At 32.8% G+C, this 26,537-nt stretch overlaps 1 protein-coding gene across 2 annotated transcripts; it reads right to left on the bottom strand.

Annotated features, from left to right (window-relative positions):
• Positions 1–14,980: 14,980 nt before the first annotated feature.
• LOC140986092 (protein ROOT HAIR DEFECTIVE 3) lies at positions 14,981–23,209 on the bottom strand. 2 transcript variants are annotated; one of them, XM_073454084.1, is made up of 23 exons: positions 23,054–23,209; positions 22,089–22,238; positions 21,389–21,455; positions 21,210–21,312; positions 21,010–21,080; positions 20,826–20,889; positions 20,686–20,751; positions 20,501–20,548; positions 20,365–20,427; positions 20,215–20,271; positions 19,739–19,897; positions 19,588–19,656; positions 19,397–19,488; positions 18,810–18,888; positions 18,423–18,588; positions 17,985–18,109; positions 17,401–17,663; positions 17,204–17,300; positions 16,937–17,101; positions 16,563–16,667; positions 16,300–16,394; positions 16,098–16,194; positions 14,981–15,480 (listed from the first exon to the last, which is right to left on the bottom strand). In XM_073454084.1, exons 1-23 carry the CDS (start codon positions 23,055–23,057, stop codon positions 15,241–15,243), a joined length of 2,445 nt encoding a protein of 814 aa, XP_073310185.1. In that variant the 5' UTR covers positions 23,058–23,209; the 3' UTR covers positions 14,981–15,240. The 2 variants fall into 2 exon arrangements, with proteins under 2 accessions (XP_073310185.1, XP_073310186.1); XM_073454085.1 differs by having other exon boundaries at positions 16,940–17,101.
• Positions 23,210–26,537: the final 3,328 nt, after the last annotated feature.

Here is a 26,537-nt window from a genome sequence, read left to right as displayed (position 1 = left end):
GGTACTCCAGGACATTGGTCTCGTATTTGTCGAGCCCCTGAGCATCTTTGCAAACTTTATAAAGAATCGATAAAGGGGAAAGAAAAGGAGACCAACTTCACTGAGCGAAGTGACCGTTTGAGTGATTCAACTCATTTTGATGCTGCTGATTTTATGAATGATTTCTCTGGAAATGATCAATATGTTGGTGGGATAGAAATGAACAATATTGATGCTGCAGATTTTCTCAATGATTTCTCTGAAAATGAACAATATAGTGGTAGAATATAAATGTACAATAATTTATTTTTCATGTATTTATATGATAATGTTTTATTGTACAATTATGATATGTGTTATATTTAAATATGTATTGTCATTAATTTTTTTTCATTGCATATTTTTTGAAGTTCAAATATGGAAAATGCTATGAGCAAAGCTGAAGTTTGCATACCCGATAGTGGTACAACGCACACTATCCTCCGAGATAAAAGATATTTCTTGGAACTAAAACCAACAAAAACAACGGTGAATACAATATCAGGTCCTGTAGACTTGATTAAAGGATGTGGTAAAGCACAATTTTTGTTACCTAATGGTACAAAATTTTTGATCAATGATGCTTTATATTCACCACAATCGAAAAGAAATTTGTTGAGTTTTAATGATATATATTCCCATGGGTATGATACTCAAACAATGAATGAAGGGAATGAGAAATATATGTGTCTTACCACATATAAATCAGGAAAGAAATATGTGATTGAAAAACTACCAATGCTCCCTACTGGATTGCATTATACACATATACGTCCCATTGAATCAAACATGGTAATTGATAATTCTTCAATATTAACCAATTGGCATGATCGATTAGGACATCCTGGTTCAACAATGATGCGAAGAATTATAGAAAATACACATGGTCATCCATTGAAAGACCAGAAGATCTTTCAGAATAATAAGTTTCAATGTAAAGCATGTTCTCTTGGAAAACTTATTATAAGACCATCACCAGCCAAAATCCAAACTGAATCACCAATGTTTCTTGAACGTATTCAGGGTGATATTTGTGGACCAATCCATCCACCATGTGGACCATTCAGATACTTTATGGTATTGATTGATGCCTCCAGCAGATGGTCACATGTATGTTTATTGTCAACTCGAAATGTTGCATTTGCAAGATTACTTGCTCAAATAATAAAATTGAGGAATCAATTTCCCGATTATACAATCAAGAAAATTAGACTTGATAATGCTGGTGAATTTACTTCCCAGACTTTCAATGATTATTGTATGTCTATGGGAATCATTGTTGAGCATCCTGTTGCTCATGTACATACTCAAAATGGATTGGCTGAATCATTGATTAAACGTCTGCAAATGATTGCTAGACCAATGATTATGAAAACAAAGCTCCCTATTTCTATATGGGGACATGCAATTTTACATGCTGCTTCATTAATTCGCATCAGACCAAGTGCATATCATAAATACTCCCCATTGCAGCTTGCATTTGGTAAAGAACCAGACATTTCTCATCTGAGAATTTTTGGATGTATGGTGTATGTGCCTATTGCACCACCTCAACGAAAGAAAATGGGACCTCAAAGAAAGATTGGAATTTATATTGGTTATGATAGTCCATCGATCATTCGATATCTTGAACCACAGACAGGCGACGTGTTCACAGCACGTTTTGCTGATTGTCATTTTAATGAGGAAATCTTCCCAATGTTAGGGGGAGAACAGAAACATACCGAAAAAGAAATTACATGGTATGTATCATCATTGTTACATCTGGATCCAAGAACAAAACAATGTGAAAAAGATGTACAGCAAATTGTGCACTTGCAAAGAATAGCAAATCAAATACCAGATGCATTTGCAGACACAAAAGGGGTAACTAAATCATATATACATGCTGCAAATGCCCCTGCTCGAATTGAAATTCCGAAGAAACAAATTGAAGATAGTCATGATGTCATTAAACGCCTGAAGCGTGGAAGGCCAGTTGGTTCCAAGGATAAAAATCCTCGAAAAAGAAAATTCATAGAGAAACACAATGATCACAAAATAGAGAATGATGTTCCTGAAGAAACACATAATGATCACAAAATAGAGAATGATGTTCCTGAAGAAACACATGATGATGAAAATGTTTTGTCAGAACCACAAACTGACGAGAATCATGAAATCTCTATCAATTATATTAATACTGGAAAAATATGGAACCGAAAAGATATAGAAGAAATTGATGATATATTTTCTTATAATGTGGCAATCGACATCATAAATGATAATGAAGATCATGAACCAAAATCTTTTGGTGAATGTAAAAATCGGCAGGATTGGATAAAATGGAAAGATGCCATCCAGGTTGAATTGGATTCGCTAAATAAACGTAATGTTTTTGGACCTATAGTCCTTACACCTGAAGGTGTAAAACCTGTTGGATACAAATGGGTTTTTATTCGAAAGCGAAATGAGAAAAATGAAATAGTAAGATATAAAGCTCGACTTGTTGCACAAGGTTTTTCTCAAAGGCCTGGAATTGATTATGAAGAAACGTATTCTCCTGTGATGGATGCAATTACGTTTCGGTATTTGATTAGCTTGGCAGTATCTGAAAATTTAGAAATGCGTCTTATGGATGTTGTTACAGCCTACTTATATGGATCACTTGATAGTAATATATATATGAAAATCCCTGAAGGATTTAAGATGCCTGAAGCACAAAGTTCAAAACCCAGAGAATGTTATTCTGTGAAATTACTAAGATCATTATATGGGTTGAAGCAATCCGGCAGAATGTGGTATAATAGGCTAAGTGATCACTTGATGAAAAAGGGATATGTAAATAATTCAATATGCCCTTGTGTTTTCATTAAGAAAACAACATCCGGATGCGTAATTATTGCTGTATATGTTGATGATTTAAACATCATTGGAACAAATAAGGAAATTCAAGAAGTTGTGTCATACTTGAAAGAAGAATTTGAAATGAAGGATCTTGGAAAAACCAAGTATTGTCTGGGTTTACAAATTGAACAAAAAGAATGTGGAATATTTGTTCACCAGACAAATTATACAGAAAAGATCCTTAAACGTTTTAATATGGACAAATCAAATCCTTTAAGTACTCCAATGGTTGTTAGATCATTAAACATAGAAAAGGATCCATTCCGTCCATGTGAAGATGATGAAGATATTCTTGGTCCAGAAGTACCATATCTAAGTGCTATCGGTGCCCTTATGTATCTTACAAATTGTACAAGGCCTGATATATCTTTTGCCGTAAATTTATTGGCAAGATTTAGCACATATCCAACAAAGAGACATTGGAACGGAATTAAACATATATTCCGTTATCTACGAGGAACGACAGACTTGGGACTTTTGTATTCAAAAGATGCTAATCCAAGTATAATTGGTTATGCCGATGCTGGATACTTATCTGATCCACACAAAGCACGTTCTCAAACTGGATATGTATTTACTCGTGGAGGCACTGCAATTTCTTGGCGTTCACAGAAACAAACACTTGTAACAACTTCATCAAATCATGCCGAGATTATTGCACTACATGAAGCAAGCCGTGAATGTGTGTGGTTAAAATCAATGACTCAACATATCCAAATCTCATGCGGATTATCATTCGACGAGAAGCCTGTGATACTATATGAAGATAATGCTGCATGTGTTGCTCAAATGAAAGAAGGATACATAAAAAGCGACAGAACTAAACATATTCCTCCTAAGTTCTTCGCATTCACCAAGGAGCTTGAGAAGAATAAATGTATTGATGTTCGTCACATTCAATCAAGTGAAAACTCATCAGATCTCTTCACAAAGGCACTTCCTACGACAATATTCAGAAAGCACATATATAATATTGGGATGCGCAATCTACGAAATTTGTGAAGAATTGTTCGTGTCAACATGAGGGGGAGTTTACGTGACTGCACTCTTTTTCCCTTACTATGGTTTTTATCCCAATGGGTTTTTCCTAGTAAGGTTTTTAACGAGGCAGTATAAAAACACGTAATGTATACAATCATTATGATCATCATCACAAGGGGGAGTGTTGAAAAATTATTTAAAAATGTGTTAAATATTTGTGTTGAAAATGTGAATGTTGAATGTTGAAAATTAGGTAAAATTAGGTGTTGAATATTGAAAATTAGTGTGTGATGATGTAGGTAATGATGTATTTTATTTTTGGATTATTTGTAAAAATTTTCTATAAATAGATCTCTCATTTGTGAAGAAAATCACAATTGAGTTGAGAGAAAAATATTATAAAGTGTGTAGTGTGATAATTTTGAGAGTTTGAGATTTTTACTTTTTTACCGTAAATTTTTACTTTTTCACAACAAAAGATACATATTATTTTAATAATGTTTATATGAAGTAGTAGACATTCAGGTTATGAGTCAGTGTTTTTCTTGAAACTCTTATTATATCTATGTTTATATATGTCGGATCGAGCATATGTCGTTTTACTAAAAATTATAGTTGATGTTAACGGTACAATTAAAATCTTTTAAATTTTAAAATAACTCAAACGTCAAGTTTCGATTATTATAACTAACAATTATAATTATGTATTCAACGATCTTTCTCATAGTAATTGCATTTTTCCGATCAATGATAATCGAACTCGTGACTTTAACATTGATATCATTCAAAAGATATAATTAGTGATAACAGTACAGTTCATATATTTTAAACCGTACAATAATTCAACATCATGTTTCGATTGTCATAATCAGTAATGACATATAACTTGATCGTTCCACCCACCCTTCACCAACGACCACACACATCATGGATTATTAGGTGATAAATTTGAGTGTGGGCCATTTTCATTATTTACTAACCGTATACTTTCATCAAAGTAATTATTCTTTTTATTTTTTTTTTTCATATTAAGGTAGCAAGGACTGTCTTAATTGCTTTTCATCGCCACATGCACATTTATACATAGAAATATTTATTTAATTTTATATCTTAGAATTAGAATTGGTTTTTTTTTTAAAAAAATAAAATAAAATTTGAAACTACAACTACTTTTTTTACAAGAAAATATGGCGTGACGAGATACAATTTTTAAGTATATATTTAATTGAATAAATGTTAATGATATTTAGTTTATTATTCCTTAGACTTGGAGCAAAGTTTTTATAGTAAATAAAGTTAATAAATATATTTTTTATATAAAAAAAAATTAAGATTTAAGACATGGGTTGGATGTACATTAATTAATGTGAGGCCCTAACTCAGATCTGTCGCATTTAATCTACACAGACAATTGCACATGAAAATTTGCTATCTACCCAGCTGGAAAATATAATTTTTGTGTACTTTTTAATTTTTGCATCAAGATTTAATATTTTTACTCTAAAAATTTACTCGATGATTTAATTTTGAGTATAGATTGACTGGAATTCCTGCCAATTTCCGATTAAATTTGACTAATGTGCCTATTTTTATCAGAAAAATGGCACATTTAATTTTAATTAAAAACTAGGCATGTTTGAATATCATATTTCAGAAGTTAAAAAAAATGTTAAAATTTTGTTTCGTCCATACATTTTAGATGTGTGAGATGGTCTCACAGGTCGTATTTTGTGAGAAGGATCTCTTATTTGGGTCATCCATGAAAAAGAATTATTTTTTATGCTAAGAGTATTACTTTTTATTGTGAATATCGGTAGGGTTGACCCGTCTCACAGATAAAGATTCGTGAGACCGTCTCACAAAATACCTATTTTACATTTTATTAGAAATTAGATTAGATAGATTATATAATGCTACAATATCTAAATGTTTTAAATTGATACGTGAATTTGTTGGGTTTTAAGTTTTACCAAATCTTAATTGTATTTCTTTCAGACTTTTCAAACACAATAATGTATGATAATTAAATCTCTCCGAGACGATAATAACACGAGTGGACGAGTTAATTATTAATACAGTGTAACAAGTATGACTATCGTCTCACATAGATCGATATATAAAAATTTATCACAATCATAATTCTTTAGTTAACTAAAATGATTAGAAAATTAATTAATAAAATAAATTAACATTGAAATAAAAGGAAAAAAACAAACACAATATAAAATCTATTAATAAATCAAATAATTGTTATGATATTGCTTCACATACGTCTTAATCTTCTATAATTATTGAATTTCAATTCATAAGTTATGTTTTTGACGAGATTATCTAATTTATCAATATATTATGTCGAGCTATATTAATTTAATTAACAAATGTTATAACCAAGTGTACTTGTGTTATTTAACAATTGTGATTAACGATTTGATGTGATAAACATGACAGTCCACATTTCTGTATGTCACTAGTTGAAATTTTAAAATTTGAGAAGTCCAAAAGTGACTTTGGTCCGTACATATATCCAAGTAAAAATAAAAATAGTTTAAATGCTAATAATAACCATTAAAATAAACGCAGGATTTGAAATAATTCAAAATTTGAAAGCATTAAAAATAAAATTAATTGGACCGTTTAATATGTTTCAGAAGGAAACAATCAAAGCATGTGATAAACTCAAGTTTTCACAAATTCTAGTCGTAGCGGTCAGAGTTGTGTGTCAGCTTTACATATTGTTTTATCGGCTCGACCTTAGTTTCCCCTGAATTTATGCATTAATTTAAATATACTATGCCAAAATATTATGAAATAAAGAAAAATGAGCGTCGGGTAATGGCTTAGTGAAGATGCTAGCGGTTGGCCGGATGTCCTTTCTCATTACATGATCTTATATGAAATGGTGTCTAATGTCAATATACTTGGTCCGAGAGCGTGAGACAAGAATGCAGATGATTTCCATGACACTTGTATTATCAAGGAAGATTGGTGATTCAACGGCTTGAATGTCATAATCTTGCAATTGTTGCTGAATCCACAATAATTATGTGCAGCAACTCCCAACGGCTAGGTACTCATCTTCAGCCATTGATGTGGCAATTGATATTTGATTCTTGCTGAACCAGGATATTTTTTTCTCAAAGAAACTAACATGATCTATCGTTGCTCTTTTTGTCGATCTTGCAACTTGAATTATTTGCATCTCAAATGCCAATAATGTTAAAGCTTCGAGTATTTGGGATACCAAACACCCACGCATGGAGTACCCTTAAGATATTTAAGAATGTATTTAGTTGCAGTATAATGAGATTGTTTATGATTAGCCTGAAAATGAGCATATAAGCAAACAAAAAACATGACGTCTTGCTGGTTAAAGGCCAAATATGACATATTAATGAGCCAATAAAGCATTTGTACATTGTGATATCAATAATGTATATTACCATGCATGCACGAAGAGCTTGTTTTAATCCATACAATGCCTTGTCAAGTATATAACATAACTAGGATGAATGTGATTTACAAAGTCAGGTGGTTATTCAACATATACTTCTTCATTAAGGAAATCCTTAGGAAATGCAGACTTAACATCCATTTGATAAACTTTAAAATCTTTAAATGCAACTAATGCAAGAAATATTATAACAGCCTCAAGTCTAGCAACAGAAGCAAAATTTTCATCATAGTCAATGTACTCTTCATGTATATATCACTGAGCTACAAATCTAGCCTTATTTCTTACAATTGATCTATTCTCATCCATTTTTTTAACACACATCTAGTTCCAATAACAAGTTGATTAGATGGTAGGAGAACTAGATGCCAAACCTTGATTATCTCAAAATGATTAAATTCTTTCTGCATTGCATCTATTTGGTTTGAATCTTTTAATGTCTCATCTATCTTATTATGTTCAAGTTGATAGACAAATGCATCATGTAAGAACTCATCTATCATTTATTTTTTTAGTTCTAATACGTGTGGTCTGGTCGAATTATCGATAACCAGCTTGAGTGAATGATTTTTATTTCACCGGAGACTTGATCCAAATCCATTTGGATATTGTTGTTGGATTGTTTTATCTTCATTGACAGATGCGACATCCTCTTCTTGAGATATATCTGGCTGGTGATTTTTCACCAGCTCAATTTTTTCAGTGGCTTGATTATGTGTGGTTTCTTCATGTAAGGCAGAACTTGATTCCGATATGACTCCAACCATTCTTCTTAGAACTATCTCATTGTCACTGCTAGAATCAAGGATAGTAACATTCAATCTGAAAAATATCTATTTATATATGTCGGAAAAATGTTAAAGTTTCACAATATAAAGGTTATAATAAATTAAATATCTATATATTATGTTGGAAAAATGTTAAAGTTTTAGAATATAAAGGTTGTAGTAAACTTAAAAGGATGGTTGACTTATATATAAAATTTTATTAATAACATAATAGTTAGACAAATATTATATTTTATGTTGGCATCATGCTTACCACTTACCGTTTTTTAGAACCTTGCTAAAATAGACGAGTGTGAAAATAGTCCGGCTAAACAAGTGATAAAATATTTATTTAATATAAGCAACAATTTAAAAAAATAGCTAGATATGCAAACAAGCAATAAAAAGTGCATAAAATAAAGAATAATTTATATATGTTCGGAGAAGAATAATCTTATGTCACCCTTCTTCCACCTAGGAAGAAATCTAACAGAAAATTTTGGTTTTACAACACTTTTTAACAACTCACTTTGATCGGGACATATCACTGCATAAATTGAAACTCTTAGTGATCAGACAACATCTTCTGGCTATATAAGGAACCGAAACCCCAATACAAACAAAAACGGTTAGCTTTGAAAGCTTGAATTGATAGCGTAGCACAAAGTGATCATTAGAATATCCGATGTAGTCTGGTAAACGTGTGCTAAGTTGAGCAGCTTGAAATTGAAAGAATAATCATGCTCAAGAACTTGTAATGCAGATTGAAAATATATAATGGTCTCTCTTTGTTATCGTTATTTTTGTTTTATCATGTTTCTTCACTTTTGAATCGTATGTTTATATTTGAAAAGCTTCAACAGTCGAAAAAGTTTCAACGATCTTCCTTACTAACTCCCTACAAAATGGTATCGTCAACTTTTCTTCTCCGTACAAAGCATTAAATGTTCATTTAATGCTTCCTCTGTAACATTTGATGCTTCTTTGCTTTTTACAGCTTTGGCTCTTAGTTTCTGAAAATTTGATCGACTCTTTGATACTTTTGAAAACATTATGTCAATCAGCAGTTAATATGATGCTACAATGGTCGCTGATAGTCATTTAACGGCTTGACGTGAAGTTTCCATCTTGAACTATTAATATCTTACTAGTTGGAGTTGAACGGTCAGACTTCAGTTGTATCTAAGATGTTCCGGTTTGAAATATATACAAGTGATGATCTTCTGCCTGCAACTTGAGCTTGATACTATGTTGAGAAATCTAAGTTGATCCAACAGTCTAAAATCCGAAAAATACAAAGAAACAGTAACTGGACTCCTGAAACTATTTGATATTGTTATTTGTCATTATCAAACTTATGATATAATATTTCTTAACATTATTTTTTTTATATAAATAGAGAAATACACTTTAGTTAAATCTAATCAGAAATGGACCGAAATCCAGTTAATATGCACAAATTTAGAACATTAACAAAATTGTATACCAAATTGTTATTCAACCAATACTTCACATATATCAAATTATTTTTTACTCAAATTGACCTTTCATTATCACAAGATTAGTGATTTGTTTGGAATAAAGAAATTATTAGATTTCTTGATGAATGATGTAGTAGGATTTTAGGCTTAAATACATAAGTGGTATATACATGTGTTACAAATATATTCTTGTATCAAGAGTGAGCATAGGTGAGTTACAATACTTTAGGACCGAGTGCTTACCGCTTTACCAAAAGCTATAGCTGGTGGTAATGGTGCAATTCAAATCTTTTAAACCGCACAGCAGCTCAAGCACCACGGTTCGATCACTCAACCAAGCAAGGACAATTATTGCACCTAACAATCTTCATCAAAATAATTGCACTCCTTGCAATCAATAGGAATCGAACCCGTGACCTTGGCTCTGATATCAATTGTAGGACCGAGTGCTTACCGATTTACCAAAAGCTATAGCTGGTGGTAATGGTGCAACTCAAATCTTTTAAACCGCACAGCAACTCAAGCACCACGGTTCGATCGCTCTACCAAGCAAGGACAATTATTGCACCCAACAAATACATAGGTATATATATATAAAAGAAAAGAATGGGAGAAAATGTGGGTATGTCAATGTAATTCTTCAAAACTAGAATTTAACAGTTTTTTAACAGATTACATACATCTAAGTATGAGAAAGTTCATTTTGCACACAAACTCCATTTTCTCTCATATAGATAGGAACTGATTTCCATCAAATTCTTGTTGTTTGGATATTGCTATACTACAAAAAACAATATAAAAACATTCAATTATAGTAATATAGGATTCGTTTTCAACAGCAGTTTTCTGGTAAGAAGTCGTATAGAAGAAGACTCAACACCAATTAACACAAGTTGTCTTAATAAAGACATATGAGCTGAAAAAAAAAATGGACAAAAATAGTAATACAAAATTTTATCCTCAAAATATCATAAATCTCCTCTTGTTTGGCAACGTTGATTCTTATTCGATGGCGAGGATCTTGTTTGTTTTGACATTAAACATAGGATGTGACAAATTGCTGAAACAGTTGAGCAAGACCAGACCATAATTATGGACTTGAAAAAGAAAAGTACGTACAAATATTTTCCACGTTAGAATGTTAAGCTTTCAATTTCAAAATATTTCCTAACATCAGACAGATACGTATATGTCATTATCTAGTAAAAAGAAACTAAAATATCCCCTCCCAAGAAATTTTTCTGACTTTGAATTCAATTCTCATCCAAATATGGTCCATTGATTCATCGAATTTTTGTTCATTTCTGCCTTACTTAAGAGGTCAAGTTGCTCTTTTTCTTAAGCATGTATGTGAAATATAATTGAAAACAAAAAATATAAATACACGACGAGGTATTGTTTAGTGTAATCGATCATTAATCGTTCAATTTATAGATCGAATATCATATAGTTTATCATACTACACCTACACGCCATTCGATTATCTCAATGTCATGTACCAAACAGTAGTTCGAGGGATCATTGATCTGAAACGACGCACTTCGAGATCAAATTGGGGCGAAGTATATATATACATCCACCACAATTTTTGTATATATTTTTCTCAAAATATATGCTTTTAGTATAACTACATTGATCAGGTGAACCTTACCCTTACACTTCTCCTACGGCTAAACAACAAGGGAATTCAATCTTTTGAATCATCCAACTGTTTTCTTGTCTTTTGATAATTGAAGAAGAAATTAATCAAAGCCATTAATTTCATAATAATTATAGACCCTTTAAATTATAAGGATAAAATTTTTTTATTTACATTTATTTTCAATAATGTTGGATATAGATATTAATGGTAGAGTGTCCCATGCATGAAACCACCTAACAAAATTTAATTCAATGAAATCAAATTTGTCTTATAATATTGATACTATTTCAACCGAATCCTCAATTTGTGCAATTAATCTTTCCTCTACTACTCTCTACTTGTGTACTTTTGTAATATTTCCCATTTCTGTGAAATGAAATCAATGTTGTAGCTACCTAGCTAGGCTGGAAATACAGTTGCCTGAGGTTTTGGTGGAGGAGAATCGTTCCAATTTATGGAACCGTACAGTAAAGTGTCAGTATTTGAGGGTCTTTTTTGTTTTTGATAGGACGAAGATTCCTCGACAAAATGATGGCAAACCGACGAGTTAGTCTATGTTTTAGATTGATTAATTTTCCTTATATCTCAACATCGTTACATAACGTGGATTTCTCACATCTATTTTTATAATATGATATGATAGAACACTAAAGTTGTGGTGACGTGATGATATATCGGTTGTTACCGAGAAACCAGAAGCAAAAGTGGTAACTTTAAAGTCTTATTATTATGTTGAAATGTTAAATTTTTAAGTAGACAACTGCTGCTCTGTCAACGATAATGATGTAATCTGGGTGAATTTGATGAGCTGAGTCGGGGCAATCCATCGGATGATGATATAAATGTTGTGTTTAAGGAAATAAGCAAGAAATATATATATGTAATGAAGGCATATCTCTGTAATATGTGGCTTATACTGTGACCTGCAGACAATGTAAGTATGATACCACAGAGCTTGTATATGTGTGAATATACGTGAGTACTTGACAGTTCAAAATTCTAGAATCTGTAAATGAGATGTATATCTGCTATTTATAGGAGGAAATCCCATTATTACCTTGTTTTCAGTGTCCACCTGCAAAGTATGGTAAGATGGCTACCCATACCCTGATTCTGACAAGTTATTCTGACACGCCAACATTTGTGGTCATGACTGTAATGATTGCCAAGCATAAAGTAGCTCATATTGATGCACTCAAGTGAGGTACGCTTCTCGGCCCGGGTAAAAAGTTCTCGGAAACTTACATGAGAGCTCCCGGGAACTTACATACGAGTTAGTCTATGTTTTAAGATAGATTAATTTTTCTTATATATCAACGATAACTTTCAGTAGAACTACAAATCGCATAATTGTTTATATTGAAGTGATTTTGTTCACTTAGTTGTAATATTTGTCAGAAAAATTTTCTATTTAAATGGTCGTTCTGTAACTTAATATATCTCGTTTATTGATCGTACAATACCATTAATTTTTTACCATCATTTTGATCACAAAACAAATAACAAGTTTATTTTTTGTGACAAAAATACCTAATAGATAAAAAAAGACGTTTGTTTTTTAACGTTAGAGATCAACTATAAAAAAAGTTTCTTGATGATTCACAAATAATTCTCGGCAACTTCAATCATTCATGCACTCAAGCTTCTCATATATACTAAAAGCCTAAAAAGAAGACAAGCACACGCTCTAAGACTTATCGAATTCAAATATTATTTGTGTTATCATTAATCACCCTCTTTTATTGTATTATCTACTCTAAAGTGTGAAGTGTTTATAATTTGAGGAAAGAGTCTTTCCTTGAACCAGAGTTCATAAAGTGTTGAGCTGTAATACTAGGAGTTTCAGTAAGCAAGTGTTACTCCTGCTGAAGTGGGTTTGGATAAGTGTGTATCGATCAAAGTCTTCTAACCATACTTTCTGAAAATAGAAGAAGTAGAGACATATAAGGGTTTTGTCTTTCGAACATCCAGAAACAAACTTTGTGTCACATTACCTTCTACCGTTCTTTTTGTTTAATTAAGTGTTGTGGACTGTTTCCGCACTTTTCAGCAGTCTGTTGCACGTATAACATAACGAGACCAGCTTCTAACTCCTTAAAAAGTCTAAAGCACACTTTTTAGAAGCGGAAGAATGAAAAGTTTGAGTCAACCTCCTTTTCTCAATACTCCACCGATCCTAACATTATATTATACTTATTGTATTATTAATTTTGATGTACATAGAGTAACTAACTTTGATGTCACGGTGAATTTTTTTAAAAATATCCACAATACCCTTCTAAAATTATAAAAGTATTCTACTTTCATTCAATAAAAATATTATAAAACTTTATTTTATAATATTCCTTATCATTATCATATCCACCTTCCAAAATTTTTTAAATTACAAAAATATTTTCGTTATTCCTATCCAAACTTTTGAATTTTTAAATGATTTTATCATTTCTTATATAAGAAAGAATTAAATTAAAACTAACACACAAAATTTTAAATGATTTTATGTGATATAAAAAATTATTATAAGAAAGAATTAAATTAAAAATTACACCAAAATATTATTATATGAAAGTTGTCATCATATGTTGATTATCCGATTACTAAAAAAAGACACATCATAGAGGAAACGCCTTCCATGTTTAGGATAGAAAAATCTCAAACAGACCCAATTCGCAAGAATAATATATTCTACTAAGATATTAAATTTTTTTGAAAATGTGTTAATATTTTCCAAATTTCTTGATAAATACATTGGAGTGGACCGCTGAAGTTGTCGAGTCTCACTCACATGTTTTGTAATAATAATAATTAATTAATTGTGTTCAATACATAATAGGAAAAAAAATTATCTGAGACGATCTCACGGGTCGTATTTTGTAAGACGGATCTCTTATTTGAGTAATCCATGAAAAAATATTATTTTTTATGTTAAGAGTATTACTTTTTATTGTGAATATCGGTGGTATTGACCCGTCTAACAGATAAAAATTCGTGAAACCGTCTCACAAGACACCTAATCTATATAATAATCTTCATGTATTATATTATACACACGTGTGCAACAGTGGCGGGTAATAATTATATTTTATAACATATTTCTCAAGAAACTCGGAAGAAAATGCAAAGATGGGTTAATTTGTTGGATTTAATTTGGTGGGTTAATTTGTTGGATTTAATTTTTAGTTCGAGCCCCCTAAAATATCAATTCAGTAAATTGCATTCAAGTGCTCTTCAATGACCACTACCGATAACTGTTATCGTATTAGAATTTGGGTCCAATTTTTCCACTCATTCAAATCGGATTAAATCGAAGTACTTGTTATTACAATTTACAACCTGAATTTATTTACATATATATTTTGGGGGAAGTTGGTGAAAAATCCTCAATCAAAACATTTCTTTGGGTCCCTACCCACAAAATTGTGGTACTATGTCATACAAACTGTGGTACACTTCATGTAGAAATGTGGTACACTTCATGTGAAAATGTGGTACTAAAAAAATACCCAGGGACTGAACACAAAAAAAAACGACGGCTGGGGACTGAAAACCAATTTCCCGTATATTTTGTGACTTCAATGCTTCACCTTATATTGGTTAACATTATATATAACAAGCGAGACAGAAATTTGTCACTCACCGTTAATTAACCCTTACATACATTAGAGTCGAGTCGAGTTCAGTAGAAAGTTCAGTAGCAGAAAGCTTGTGTGCGAAGAATTACATTTCTCATATATATAAATATAAAATGGGGCAGTTCAAGAAATACACACAAGGATTTAGTTTCTGATGATACAAAACCGAAACCAGTGGACGAAAATAATACGAACAAGGGCACTACTGACTAAAAACAACATCCTTGACATCCCAACTATTAGACAAAAGCATGATTTCGGGACATGTTTTTTCATGTACTTTAAGGTGACATAACTAGGATCAACCATGTGTGAGCTCGGTATTGTACTTTAGATAATCATGTGAAGGATGGTTCGAGTAAAAAGGTGTGTGATTAAGAGCTTACTGAGCTTTGTGATGCACCAAGGGGCTAGAATATTCTGTTCCATTTTCTGAAGAAGTTACCTCAGAGGAAGCAACCGATGACATGTGACTTTGATCATTTGTCGAGTTCTTCGCCAAAAATGGAGAGTTGTGTTGAGGACCGGAATTAGCAGGTCTTTGGCCCTCCTCAGCTAGTTTTCTTAGAAGGTTCATGATAGTAGGGAGAAGCTTGGTGGATATTGAGAGTATTCCAGGTAGCTGCACGCAGAACAAAAAGGAATGAAGAAAGAATGAAAACAAATCAGACCAAAAATAGGAAAAATCAATTGATCGAAATTATGGTTGTCATTATGAAAGCTATATCATAAGTTCCAATCCTGTTTCTTTAAAATGATTGCGAGTACCACTCCCAAAGTACAAAAAAAGAAAAATCTTATTCACGAACTACTATCGCCAACAGAATGAATCTACACAAAGATGAATCATAGAAAAGCACCAAGTGCTTAACCAGAGCAGTTTGAATAGGCGCGAGGAGGTCATGCATCCAGGATATTCTGATAAATTCCATTTCAAAGCCACGAGAATATTTTAATGTTTAAAATTCCACGTCGCTCAAACCGAAATAAAAGACAGTAGCCATTTAAGTGTACTTGGGAATACTTCTGTATTCTCAAAGAATTTTCAAATTGATGATTTCCATTTTGCCTCATCAAGATGCATTATAAGAAAAGCCTCGGTAATATAGATTATTAGACCTACAAAATATGTGAATGAATAGTAGATGTCTAACAAAAAGTGCGGCAGAAAGGCTTTTTGTTAAACTAAAGAAGGATAGTACAGATATTAAATAAGTAATTAAGTAATAATTCACTTACAGCTCCGTTGCGGAATTCACCAGAGATGTCTAATTGCATCCAAAGAGCTTTTATAAGGAGAAAAAGAACAAAAATGATGCCCAAATACAAAGGATTCCTGTCAAAAAATGAGCATAAGTATCCTCCAGCGCACAGATTTTAACAAAAGGTGAAGAACCTATAATTAACAACCACTTCCCAGACAACAATAAAGATAAGCTACCTCAACAGAGTCATAAATTCATTAAAACCCAAGACAACGATCGCAACAATTGCCCATGGAGGCGGCAACCAGTTGTTATTTCGTCTACTAGCTTCCTGAAAGTTGACAAATAAGATAGTAATTGTCTATTAATTTCCGGTAAATAATCTCCATCATATATTTTAACCCTAAAGTATGGAGATGCATAAATATAGATGCTTGCAGAAGTGTTATAACGTGACCTATTACAGTATGAGACAGAAGCAATGGGTAGGCATGCCTACCTGAGCAGCAATGGCTTGACTAACAGTATACTCTGTCTCGGTTTTAAATTGCCTCCACAAAGATTTACACTGAACTGGTGTTAACAAGGTTTTCGACGATGGAACCTGGGTTTAAGAAAATGTAATATAAGTCAAGAATTGGTTCATAGTGGATTTAATACGCAGAAACAAGCTCAACAGAAGGCCATACAAACACAAATTACTCAAATTTTCCAAATCTCAATTAGTTCAAATCCAGGTGGAGCACAGATGCTTACAAAACAAATTATTCATCACATTACATAGTGAATCTAATTGTCGTTTCAATTGCAGGATCAATTTCTTTCAAAAGTAATGTTTTGCACACTCGAATGTATTTAAAGAAGTACGCAAACCACCTCTTCCCAAGAGCTTGAAGCAAGAGGGTCCACCAAATTACTCCTATTTGTAGAAGTCCCACTCTTGGATGGTTCCACAAGAGCAAGGGACAAAGTATTTTCAATTGCATCAACATCATCATCCAGGCGGATGGCAGCCATGACAGACAATAGCTTCAAAGACTAGGGACAGAAACAAGAAAAAACATATATATATATATAAATAAATATCCCTTTAAAAACTAGAACATTAGTCACATGAGGCACTTGTAGAGAAAATCATACAGAAGAACGAGCAGTTTTGGTGATTGCTCGAATATCTTCCTTGCCGGTCCAGACCCGTGGCATTGAATCAGAATCCTGGCTAAATAACGTTAAAAACCTGCAAAATAGGCCTGATCAGTTCCTCTTGATAGAAACATAAAGGAGCTTCAAAATGTTTGCATTGTAGGTCAAGATATTAGCAAAAACACAGTAAGGACCTGTCTTTCATACGGATCAAAACCCTTCCAGCTTCTTCTTTCGCTTTCACTTCAACTATTCCTCTAGCATGATCTTCCAACTTTGATAGCATTTTACTCTTTGTGGCCTCATCCATTTCAAAACCAGAAAGTGCACTTGAAAACCCAGTAACAGCAACTTCAGTCTCCCGCCGAAGAAGTTTTCTTATCGCAGGCCATGTTTCATCACTAGCTCCATCCAATAAAGATTCAACAGGTCCAGATAATGCCTCATTCAGTTTTGTCTGCCAATGAAAATCATCAGCATTCATCGGACAGTATACAGGCCAGAAATGGACAGAAACTTTGTAGGCAACATGAGATAAAACCAAAAACTATTTACACACCACCAGCTCTTTTATGTTGATGGAGTTCCACGACGAATTAATAACCCAAACATTAATGAAGGTAACCAATGACAATAAAATTGCCCAACATAATACATGTAACTAACGACAATATATTCTAGCAAAATACATTTAAATAATTTTTCAACAATCATTTCACTTGCGCTTGAAAGGGGCAAGAAATTTTACTATCACAAATGTAACTAAAAAATTCCATACCTCATACTTGGTTGTGAGTTCAGACAACTTGGCAGCGCGAACTTCGGCAATATGTGCATCTATATCGCGTTGGAGCTTCTCTCTAACTCTAGAAGAGTCCCAATTTGCTAGGTTAATGTCCGCATCTACAAAACTCAGAGTTACAGCTAATTTTCCACCATATCTAGCATATCGGCTAATGAACATTGAAAAGGAGCTCATTTGACACGCTATAATAATTTTATCGAGATCATCGAGAGTAGAGGTTGCTATCACGTGAAGGGTAAATCATGGGGCCAGAATACTGGAGTATCGGCCACTAGAAGAAATTTAAACTTCAAATGTTGATGCCAATGTGCTTCATTCAGAGTTTTCCAAGGAATTCGCTTAAAATAAATAAATGAATAACTGCATTTGATATTATGCAGAAATAGAGAAGGCTAGCATAAATTCTTGTACCTGCAGTTGCTTTGTCAAACTGTGACATAAAGAACTCAGTGCAATCCCGTGCAGACACTGCAAATCCTTTCCCCCCATTCAAGGCACTAGCAAAAGCTTCTTTAAATCTATACAAGGTTCCAGAGCGTATGTGTCCCAACATGAATTGGTACGCTGGGTGAACAAGCTAATACAAACAAGAAAGCAAAAACTGTCAGCATAAAAACAATGTCCAGAAGGTCAAATTTCAATAATCATATAAATCAGTCCATGCATATCAAAATACTTGTCATATTCAATACGAAAAGACATCCAAGTAACATATGTAAGTGTAAAAAGGGGAATGAAGTTTCGTGTACATTATGTGCAGGCAAAAGTAAAATCAACATGCAAGCTTAAAAGTATTACTTGCAGAAGCTTCTCTTCCAAATGTTTCCGCTTTGAAGATCTAACACCTTCGTCAAAATATGTGGCCTCGGAATCATACCTATCATAGAAAATACAAGATACATGTATTTAGTCCCCCAAAATCTTAAAAGCAGGATTATCATTTGTTCAATGAACTTGGACGCAAATATTAAATGCTGAAAAAAGATTAAAAAAAACTCAATTTCATGAACCCAAATTCACAAGCTCATAGGCTCTTCGTAGTAACCGTGAAACTACAGCAAGGAAATTCAGATATGGTTGAATGAATTTTTCAGTCCTCCCATAGTCTCCATTTAGCGATCAGATATGAGGAACATCCTTCAGACACGCTGTTAGCTGATGAGTGATTATATTGTTCACTTTAATGAACACAATCACAAGTCAAGAGAGGTACAAGGTCTTTAGATAGTATCAGACTGGTCAAAGCAAAACATTCGTAACCCTCTTGTATAGAGAATGCAACAGAATCTAACAAGAATGCTTGCATGGAGGAAGATTAAAATAACAGCATCTCCTACAAGACAAATATGATTAGCATACCAAAAAAATATAAGTATCTCACTTACTCCGAAAGACAAACATCAAGAATTGATGTGAGCTTCCTTCCAAATCCAGGCACTGGTTGGGATTGAACAGTCTGTTCTAACTGACACCATTCCTAGATGTATGAAACCCAACAATTAGACAATTAAAAATGTCCATAGACAAATTTTATTCCTTCAAAAAGAAACATCCACACGAGTCATTGGAGAAGTACCTCATTAGTAGCAAAAGAAGAGAACTTCTCATTTGCAATTTCTTCACAACGCACTGTAGCAACCATAACCTAATAAAAGAAAGACAAATTTCAATGAGAAACTACCTCAACAATTTAATTGTGGATTCTATATAGATGATTTGGATGAAACCTTGTGAGCAGGAAGGTCAAGATCCTTGTTCTCTTTAATGACCTTCCATATATGCTGTAAACTAAATGAAAACCCAGAAGCAGGAACGACACCACGCCTGTCCCCAGCAAGCCCACCAGGTGCAATGGAATGGAAAAATCGCTGTCTTAGGTTCGCCACCTTAACAAAATTACAAGACATTAAAAATGGTAAGGTGCAATATGGTTCATTCGCCTACTTTAAATGCAAATTCTTCAGAAAACTTTGTAGAATTTTATATGATAACTTAGAAAAACGTATTTAAATAAGTAAATGTTGATATCATGCGCAAGAAACGATATTATATAACTATCACAAAAATGGGTCCAAAAGTATGATTCAGTTCTCCAATAACCACATGGGCATCCTTTTTTTCCAACAGAAACATGCAAATGCAAAAATTGCCGAATAGCGGAACCAAATATTCGTTATAACATGAAGACAAAAAGAGCTTGAACCTGTTCTTTGAATTGTTCTTCCTTCTCTTCGTAACTAGAGAGAGCCACAACTTCAACCTTATCATTCAATCATATAAGAGAGAACTCATGTTAAATTTACAACACATAGAGGTAAGATAAAGAGCATGTCTAACCAATCAAGCATCTTACATTGAAAAATTCACTTATTGGAGTTTCCTTGTGAACTTGTGGCTTAGGAACAGAATCCCATATCTTCCAATGAAGAAAAAAGTTAGAAACCAACCATACTAAGGCCAAAAAAAATGAAACGCTGTTAATCATGTACCTTCTGAATGTCTTCCTTCAAAACTGGCTCCAGGTTCTCCAATGGTGTCTGCAATAGAACAAAAATTAAAAAAAAATCCTCCAGCATCCAACAAATTATTCAAGGGACCCAATGGTCCAGAAAATTTTGAAGCTGTCAATATATTCAAGTGTATTAACTAATGACAAACAAGAGGGAGAAATTACCCTTGTTTTATCACGAATAACAAACATCAGAGTTGTCTTACGAGGGCTAAATAATCTCATCAAAACCTGTAAAACATAAAGAAATTGTTAAACCATCACCAGTTAAATTAAATGTTGGCACATATCACATCTCAATTTACCTGAAATACAGTTTTCAACAGAGGTTTATTTGCAGCCTGTTCGCGGCCAATGTCATGACACCACCTGCAAAATTGTATTTTCCGCCAGTTCAACAACTGATTAATCGTATAACTATTCAATGATAAAAAACAATTTCATGAATGCAACATTTAGTTCACTTATATCAAGATGCAACACTCATACATGTTTATCAATACAATATCTGAAACAGCAAGGGCAAAAAGAGCACTCTGCTTTTCAAAGGTCGTATCATCCTGAAAAAGAGCTAAATGGTCAGCCAGCAATCAATTCAGAGATACTGATGACGATACTTCAAAGCTAATAAGAATTCTCAGAGCTGAAATGCTAGTTAATGGATAGGGCCCAAAATAATTTATATTAACCTCTCCTCGTTCTCTTCCATCAGTACCCTCTAAGTCCATTACAAGTGTGCATGGTTCAATTCCAACACAATGTGCCATCCATATACCTTTTGTGGTCTGAGACCTAATAAGTTGAAATAATAGGTACATTCAATTTTAATAAGGAATCAAACGAAACATGAGAGTCAAAATACGCATACCTCCCCTTAAAAGCATCCATCTCCCTGAAATTTGTACCAAAGAGGTGATTCAACAGTGTACTCTTCCCTGTCAAAAACAAAGAAGGTGCAAATTATTGACAGTCGTTAACACCAATAATGAACAAATAATTTCATCCATCCACATTATCAATAATAGGGATCTATGAGCAGAACCCTGTAGAAAAACCATGTATCTGTGCTAGGTCTCAAAGAGGTGCAGAAAAAATTCCTAAGTTAACCAAGCCAGAATCCAAGAACTCGAGTTATCAAAAGCTCATAAGGCAAGCGTGCAGGCTCAAGGCGCAATGAAATGCAAGCCAAGACAAAACTCTGTAGCGAAGAGCGCATCAAGACCATTACGAACACATCTTGCCAAACCTTAAGTACAAAAGTGCACTTTAACTTTAAGCATGCTTTAAAGTAGAGATTTTGAACCGATCAAAACACAATTTATTGGCAATTCATAGTAGACAGATAAATATTTGTACTAATTTTTTCAAATAATTTGTAAAATACATATCGAACAATATGAAATGATATTTTCTTCATGTATCTAGATTCCGGAATATTATGTCTTACTGCAACTTGATTCGCGAAGCTTGAGCCTGGGCTCAAGATCATCCATCGGTGACCATCACACGTTTATTGACTATAAAATAAACATCGAGTTACTAATACAAAATTGTTCCAAAACTATTACCGCTACTTTGAGGGCCCATGATGGCTACTACAGCATAAGAAAGACCGCATTCTGCCAGTTTGACCTCTTTCGTAAATTTATCGATTCCAGAAGCATTGAAAGTACCATCCCCATCTATGAGATGAGTTGAACAACACTCGATGCTTTTATCTGGATAAAATGAACAGAAAATATATTAACATGAAGCACAAGAAAGAAAGAGTGCTGATCCAATAATTAACTCAGCAGGTGCATTGAGAAAACCATGTAAAATCATAAGGGAAAACAAAGATAACTCATATATTCGTGTCCAAAATTAAGCAACCGTATGATATTCTGAATCTCCACTACTTTACAACATTTCTGATGTTCTCCAAAATTTAATCATCCAAATCACCATATGATAGCCGATAGTTGATAGATATTTTGAATTTCAAGAAATATCATACACAAGGTCCATCTTCCAACGAAGTTAAAAATCAAAGAGCAATAGTCAAGAAAAACAAGAACAGAAATTATGAAAGCCATCAAATCACTTCAACCCAGGAAAACCCTAATTTACAAGATCGACACCAAAATTAAGTTTTATTGAGATATCATCAAAAGAATAAACAGACAGAGAAAAAGAAATCCTTGTCCAAATTTTACTTCGGAAAAAAAAAAAGACAAACGAAACAACTTAACAAACTCGTAAATAAATTCAACCTAAAAAAACCCTATAACTCAAACTTACAAAATCAATTTCATCAGAAGTAACATCAAGAAATAACCAGAACAAAACAGAAAATCTTATCCAAACTCTACTGCAACAAACCGAAACCGAAGTGTATAGGTAAAATCACGCAGAATACAATAAATAAGAAGATTGCCCTTGTAAGCTCATAACATAATCATTGACAATTAAACAAAACACCATTCAATTTGAGAGGTTTAACTGAAAAAAGAACAAAACAATTGACTGAAACAGAAACTGATCGAAAGTTTACCCATGTGTGCAAGAAACTGTTGGGTCCGATCAAAGTAGCGAAGTGCCCGGAGATTGGAAAATCGGGAAATCGGAGAAGAAAAATGAGAGAATCAAAGTCGAAGATCTCGAATCGGGATTTGTGTTCATACGACATATGACTTCAACCTGTACGCGTCTCTTTTTTATTAATTTAAAGAAAAAAAGTAGAATAAAATTAAATAAAGTGAAATCGAAATTACCGAAAGCACCCCCATAAATCTGAATATTTATTTATAATAAAAAAGTAAAAAAAAAAAAAAAAAACACCATTTTGTAATTTTTTTAATAAAAAACACACCTTTTTTTGGGATTCTTCGAAATCCCGTTTTCCAAGTTTCATATTCGTTCTTTTATATTTCAGAAAAAGTTATTAAATTACAATTTATTTATAAGTACATTTATAAATTCCTAAATTTTCAAGCAGATAAATTAATGTACCATTTTCTATTATTATTACTATATACTTGATAATATATAGTATAGATTTTTTTTTTTATGATGTGAGAACATGAGGCCTCTATCTTTCGATACACACTGGGTAAATCTCTGGCCTAGCTCAATAGCTTGAAACCACGTTAGTCAGATAAACTACATTGGACAAATCATGTGTGACAAGCTCGTCTCAGAAAGTATTGATAAAAAAAATCTTGATTAATGATAAAATGATCACGTATTTCACAAACTGAAACGTATAGTATAGATTTGAACATTGAGATGGTAACTATTAACCCATTCAAACATGCACACACATGCTGCAAACATGCAATATCTATCTTAAATTCTAAAAAATATAATAGTAATTCGAATTGATAGATATTTATTATTTAAATTTAACTTGGATACCTTTAATTAAATTAATAATTCATTATACCATATAAAATCACTAGAAATATAAAATTATAAATTAATTATACTACGTAAATCATTAACAAAAATTAATATAATATATATGCATAAAGCTAGTACCGTTAAAAAAATGCAACAGTTCAATCATAGAATAATATGCAAAAATTAAAATGATGTGTACATAAAGCTAGTATCATCAATATCCCATAATATTTGTCCTCTGATTTTTTTTTTTTTTTTTGAGTTTGGTTTATTAAATTTTCATAATTTAGTTTTGTCTACTAGCTTTTACTTTTTTGCCTTCCAATCTTATTTTATTGTGTTGACATGATATCGAAAAGAGTAGGTCTCTTGTAAGACAATCTCACATATCTTTATTAGTGAGACAGATCAAATCTGCTCATATTTATAATAAAAATTAATATTTTTTGCATAAATATAATTATTTTTTCATTGATGACTAAAATAGCATATTTATATAACAAAATTAACAGGTGAGACGGTCTCACATGAGTTTTTTTGTGACAAAAAATGCAAACATGACATCAAAAATTGTTGCCATGACATCAAAAAAATGTATTTTTTTGATCGCAAGTCAGCAATTAGCCCATCTCACATGAGTTTTTTGGTACTAAAAAATACAAACATGACATCAAAAAATGTTTCATGAACTCAAAAAAATTATTTGTCTTATCAGATGTCAACAATTAACCGATAATAATTGAAAATTAAAAGTTAGTGTATCTGTTGGGTTGAGAAACACAAACAATCTTAATTTTAATGATAACAAAATGTGTTATTGTTTTTCTAACATATTTACTCAAGTATGTAGTTGTTAGCTCAAATTGGAAGTTGTAACTAGAATTTAGTCAAACTGAAAATCTCATGAGCTTTAGTTTTTTTTTTTTTTTTTGATATCTCACAACTTGGTAATGAAAATGACAAACCGTCAAAACCAATAAACAGAAAACTCAATTTGGGACAAGTTTTATTTCAAGATAGTTGGGCCAAATTGGATGTTATTTAGGCAAACTGATTGTTGCAAGACCAAACTAATTGCATGAAAGCAGCAATTAGTTGGGCATGAGCAGTTGTGGTATTTTAGTAGCTTGATAAGCTCGGTAATCCAAATAAAATGAGTTAGTATGCGTTACGAAGCTAAGACGATCTACAAATCATATTTACAAGTCAAAGTCTGAATCGAGTCTAAGATGCTTATAAATGATTATGAAAATACGAGTTTTGTGCATGCAGCAAAGCTGATTTCAGCAGACCTCATCGGTTTGGGTCAGTTTACTAGATGAGCCAAATTGAATGACCAGTTGAGCAGGTTCTATAGCGCCCTTACCCAAGCCACTACTAAACAGACTAATACGCATGCAAAATTAAGAATTAATAACAACAATTAAACAGCAGAAATCAAATAACTTAATTATCTTACAACCTAAACGAAAACAAAACAATAACAGCAGTCTTAAACATTAATATAATCATAACGAAAGCATAATTCTGAACGAGAAAACGATAAACAACATAAAATCTCCACCGGATTACCACCGAAAACCCAACTGCTCTAGCCACTGCCCTGGTCATCCGAACCGTCCAATTTAATACATGCCTCGTGGAATGGGGTGCCCAAGATGAAAAACAAAGACGTCAGTGGCAATCGTCCAATACGAGAATGTACGAGTATACAAACTGATATGATGTATGCAAAATGCAATATGCTTGGATATCAAGAATCAAGTCAATAATCTCATGCTCAGTCTAGAGACGCCTGAGTGTGCAGTCTCTGATCTGTCCTAGGTATGTTTTGGCTCCCACACTCATCATTAAGACTTGGATATCTTAGTCAGTACATGACGTACCTCACTAAAACAATCTGACATAAAGCACTGAACCTAGACAATATCAACATAATGAAATCACTATCAAATCAGATTCTGAATTATCAAACATGCTACAAAGTTCTTCCTAATAATCCTAAAATCAATATTTAAGGCTTTAGGATTATATCTGCGTCCGTCTTCAGCCCACTGATGATGTCTTGATCTCAGTTCACCGACCCTCCTCGAGTCGACACTAGCTCCGAAACTTCCCGACATCAAAGTACCCTAGACACTAGCTAGAAAACCAAAGGTATATGGCTATAACTCTCTCTGAAGGAAGCGGTGTAGGAAACAAAAGAAATCAGCTTCCATATATATGATGCATCCAGAATAGTTCAGAAAATTCGAATCAATCTTATCTGCCACGAGTCAGAATCTCATTTGTCTAGTTGGATTTCTCGGGATAATGAAATTTGAAGTAGATTGGGTTGTCCATTTTAAATTCGGTGGATCCCAACAAGTTGATCCCGAATTATCAATTCCTTAATAATTTTTAATTAACAACACTTTAATCATATCTTAATTAGTACTTCATTCAAAAAAAAGATTCAAATCATTACAGGTTCGGTTGAGCAGAAGAGCAAAATGAATTTCCAGTTGAGCAGACGAGCAAAACTGAATTACCAGTTGAGCAAGTTCGATTGAGCAGATGAGCAAAACCGAATGACTAGTTGAGCAGGTTCAGTTGAGCAGGCGAGCAAAACTAGATGCCAAATATCAAAATCAGTT

This window comes from Primulina huaijiensis, chromosome 10 (genome assembly GCF_012295235.1).
Source record: "Primulina huaijiensis isolate GDHJ02 chromosome 10, ASM1229523v2, whole genome shotgun sequence".
NCBI classification, from domain to species: Eukaryota; Viridiplantae; Streptophyta; class Magnoliopsida; order Lamiales; family Gesneriaceae; genus Primulina; species Primulina huaijiensis.
This window is presented reverse-complemented; position numbering and strand designations above follow the sequence as displayed.